Below are 4,902 nucleotides of genomic sequence, written 5' to 3' on the forward strand. Positions count from 1 at the left end.
CTCTAACAAGTGCATTGAATGACACAACAATATTAGTAGTCATTATATTATACCTATAGCCTAGGAAATAAGCCCTTACCTATCGATCATAACCCATTTCACATAGGTATGTAGAAACATCAAGGTACATACGGGACAATGACTTCATTATCTCTAGAAATTCATACTCTATATATGCATTAATTGTTTTCCAATACGTCCACATGACTTTTGCATTCTTCTTGTGCTTAGATCGCATGTTACAGTAAAGGTAATAGCAACAACAACCATGGTGCACACCTAGGAAGACTTCAGCCATTATAGAAAAGATATTGACATGTCGATTTGAACTTATTGCTAAATGAGATATCTCACCCAAAGAATCTTTTAACCTTATTAAAAACCAACACCACGTGTCATGATCTTCATTAGGAACAATTTCAAACGCCAATGGGTATATCTAATTATTACCATCCAATGCAACAACAATAAATAATTGGTCTAGACATCTACCTTTTAAGAAGGCAGCGTCAATACAATTTACTGGACGAATATGTTGGTAGCACCAATGCTATGTAAAAGTATTTAAAGCATTCATGCTCATCCGTTAGTGTATGTGTCATAGTCCCTAAATTACAACGTATTAAATTGTGACAATACTCTAGCAACAACATAAACGACTCTTTTGGTGTGCCTTCCAATGATTGAAGTGTCCAATTTCTCACCCGTCATGCTTATGCATATGATATATCAATATTATATCGATCAACAATGTCCACAATGATCTCTTTAGGTTGATACACACGATTAACCAATATAAATCTTATCCTAAAAATTTGCCCTAAAGCTTAGAGCCCCGTTTGCCTATGATGAAACAATATCCAATCTCTAGGACATGTGTGTTGGCTATCCAAATGTAGTTCGAAACTATCACTTTCTCCCACCTTGTTTCCTTGTGCATGTCAATTACATTGTTGATTATGATATTTAACCTCCTATTTGATTGTGTTTTGCTTGTGCGCTTTAAACCCTCATTTACCTGTTGAACCTCATAACTATCATCATTAAGTGTAATTGTTACAAAAACTGGAACATATTCTTTAAAGAGGTTGGATAGACCATTAAAAATCTCAACATCTTCATCATTTGAAATTTCAATAAGAATATCGTCGTCAAGATGTTTTGGTCTCATGTTTATCAATGTTGTTTACTCTTTTATCTATGTTACGCTTTTCACTCACAATTTAGATTAATCTATTGAATGTCATGTGCTTTGGAATTTTAATCAATTTCTTATTACCTTTAACATATTTTATTATATTGTCACCTATTTCTATATATTCTCCCTCGTATTTAGTTGAAACATATTTCATCATTTAAATTAATCCTACAATGACAAATAAAAGTGTACAAATATAATCTACATAAATAAAATGACCAAAAATATTATTTAAAGACTTGTGTTACATTATTTTAATAAGTTCGAGTTTTATGATTTTATTTCCATTGCATGATTATACCTATTCCATAATTCTACTACATATTGTTACTATTAATATACTTTCAATAATTTGATATTAATTTTTAAAAATATCACTTTACCCCTATACCATCAAATATCATTTTACTCTCAAATATTATCTAATATCTCTAACATATTTCATTGTAAAATATCATTTCATCCCTTACTATTATAATCATAAAATACCCTCTATAATTTTTTATCATTTTAATTTTTAGACACAACTCTAAGTTATTAGATAAGATACTAGATATAATTATATTATCAATAAAAGTAATAATGATTAAAGTTATAATATGTATAAATACCTCGTTATCACGAAACTTTTTCTGTTCGCTTGAAATCGCAATCACAAACTTTTTTTATCTCTCTTGAAATCTCTCTCAAATATTGAGAAAATTGTATATATTAATGGATAAAAGAAATATTATAATTTATATAGAATAAAGGAATGGTAGTTTTGATATTTTATTAGATATTTAGGGTATTTTCATTTAATTCTTTTAAAATCTGAGCATTTTCGTTTAAACCACAAAAATATGCATAAATTTTTTATGATCCATGAAATATGGATAATTTAATAAACATCCTAAGCCAATTCTTCTAGCCGTAATATTTTCGTTTAAAATGTTTTTATAATTGTCAAAAAAGTCAAATTAAAAAATCAAAGAAAAGAAAATATGACCATTGCAATATATTAATGGTTTATTGGGAATCTTCCAACATGGAATGTCATCAGATGTTATGAAATTATTTTGTCAAAAAAGAATGAAAGATAATTTGTAATGATTTTCTTATATGGACGACATGAAATACTATTCGACTGAAATTCATTTATATGTTTTCACGTTTTTAAGCTGTTTTTGAACACCACGTAAAAAATAATAATAATAATTAAAATCACAGCTTTTGAGAAGGATTGGGAGAAAGGAACGAAAGTGAACAGATAAAAATCGATGAAGGGGTCTGTCTAGGGTTTGGAAGAAAATACGATATTTATTGCTTAATTTCTTAAAATAAAGATTTTTTTTAATATAAAATTAGGTTAACAGAAATTGTCGATCTTAGCAGTAATTGTAGTTGTCCTTAAGCTAAAATGATAATTACAATTCATCTTTGTTTTCTTAATTTATTATAATTCATACACCAAAAAATTTATGACACAGACTTAACATCCCCAGTTAAATTTAACTTTCGCTCCCAAACAATGTGCACGTCACACTTCAATCCACTTTTTAATTTTATAGATAAATTTTGTTATTTTTCTTAGAGTTGATCCATTTATCCAAAGCCGATTATATGCATCTCTAATCGTGCTTTTGAGTCATATTTTAGAAATTAGACTTGTCTACATTTAATCTTTTAATTATTTATATCATAAAGATATTTTATAACGTTACAGAGAAAAAAGAGGGACATTATGCCAGACCAAATAATAATTAATAGCAACATGCAACAAAACCATCAAGAACAATCCTTACAGTGGTTTTCCTAGATAATGTGTACACATTATCTCTTTTTAATTACAAAATATTCATGTTTTAGCACATTGCTTTCGTATGAAATCCCCGCACTCCTCAATCAACATAGAAGACTCAGGAAGCTCAGGGTGGGCGTAGAAAGAGTGAACAGCGTTAGGGTACTCAATCAAATAAACTTCTTTTCCACTTTCCTTCAACCCTTTATAGTACCTCTTTTGCCAATCTTGCAATGTATCAAACCCTCCAACAACTACAGCCGTTGCCGGAAAGTTTAGGCCAGAGACATCAATTGCATTGGGCCCGAAAACATTACAAGCTGGATGGTCTCTATTCGAACCTTCTGGTAAAAACGCTTTCCACATCCAATCGGTTCTCTCCATTGGCATTAATGTAGATTTATGAAGCCGAACTTCTGATTCAGTCCTCTCTTCTCCACCTAAAAGTGGTTGAATCGTTATAAGCCCAATGATCTTTAGCTTCCGAAAATAGGTCTCAATAGCTCCAAGTGTTACTTGATGTGCCAAGTTCCCACCTGCACTGTCTCCAGCAATGAAACAGTGATTGAGATTAGCACAAGCAGGGAAGCCTTCAATATTTGTTGTGTCAAGAAACTTGAGCACATCAACACCATCATCCTGTTGACATGGAAATCGATACTCCGGCGCCAGACGATAGTTTACAGAAACTATCACAACATGAAGCTCCCGGGACAGCCTTTTGCAAAACCTGTCCAGGGCAGATGTATCGGGACCCAGAAAACAGAATCCTCCCCCATGGAAGTACATGATGACTGGTAAGCTTACGTCGTTGCCACTGCCATTTTCAGGTGTAAAAAGGCGAAACCAGAGGTTGCGAGAGGCGTCAACCATGATATCTGAGGTTGTGACACCATTAATAGGTGTTTTTGAAGGGGAAGATTTGAGGTCAAAGAGTTTATAGAGACGACGGTTGACAGTAAAGTTAGGGCGGCGACACATGTCGACTAGGTAAGCAACGTAGTTCATCAAAAGCCGGCACTTCCATGGGAGGTTTGGTGAAGTATTAGGATTTTGGGACATGGTGGTTTGGCACTAAATTGTTTGACTATTGATTTTGCCTTAATGTTACGGCATTAGATTTCAATTATATAAGAGTTTGAAGACATAGCTGTTGTTAGATAGCAGTTACAAATTATTAAATATTATGACCAGAAACTTTGAAAGCTACAGTAGCACTTGGATACTGTTGAAGTATTGCAATAAAATAGAAGATGTCCGGTAACATTTTATAGAAATCTTCTTATATGAAAGAGATGTATTACATAAAATTGACTATTTAAGATATTAAAATCATACAGTTAAAACGTGAATTTGAATCTTTGATAAATTAACGTTGCACTAATATTAGAATGAAATGTAACATTTTATGGGTGTCACTAATTCTATTAGAATATTTTAGGTTTGAATATCTTTTATTTACATAAAACTTTGTAGGAATTCTTCTAGAATATGAACGTAGCTAGCTATTTTTTAAGTTAAAGTTGGTGGTTAGAAGTTAGCAGAAGCATCAAAAGGAAGAAATAAAGCAAATATTACAAATAAAATGCATATGCAAAGGAGATAAAAGGAAAAGAACGAGATAAAAGAAATTTATTTGACCAATAGAAACCTATCAAATAAATAGGCCAAAGGACTATTTCCCACCCAAAAATTGTTGTTTTCTCAAGTATTCTCCCTTTAACTTTGAAAATCCTAAATATCCACTTATGAGCAGCTAAAATTAATGGTAGTAAGGGTAAAATCGTCATTTTATCTATAATATTAAAAATAAACTAAAATATAATCTCTTTTTCCTCCCCTAAACTTTGAAAACTAAAAGTTTTCCCCAACCGAATTTTTAAAAATGGCAGTTTCCCCCTATGGGTTTGGTTTCCAAAGCTCC

At 31.6% G+C, this 4,902-nt stretch overlaps 1 protein-coding gene across 1 annotated transcript; it reads right to left on the minus strand.

Moving 5' to 3' along the window:
- Nucleotides 1–2,954: 2,954 nt before the first annotated feature.
- LOC123229223 (probable carboxylesterase 18) lies at nt 2,955–4,141 on the minus strand. Its single transcript, XM_044654881.1, has one exon. It carries the CDS (start codon nt 4,038–4,040, stop codon nt 3,036–3,038), a length of 1,005 nt encoding a protein of 334 aa, XP_044510816.1. The 5' UTR covers nt 4,041–4,141; the 3' UTR covers nt 2,955–3,035.
- Between the last annotated feature and the right edge of the window lie 761 nt (nt 4,142–4,902).

This window comes from Mangifera indica, chromosome 11, assembly GCF_011075055.1.
Source record: "Mangifera indica cultivar Alphonso chromosome 11, CATAS_Mindica_2.1, whole genome shotgun sequence".
NCBI lineage: Eukaryota > Viridiplantae > Streptophyta > Magnoliopsida > Sapindales > Anacardiaceae > Mangifera > Mangifera indica.

Coding starts and splice junctions, on each gene's coding strand:
- LOC123229223 (XM_044654881.1), bottom strand. CDS start 4,040: ATGTCCCAAAATCCTAATACTTCACCAAACCTCCCATGGAAGTGCCGG.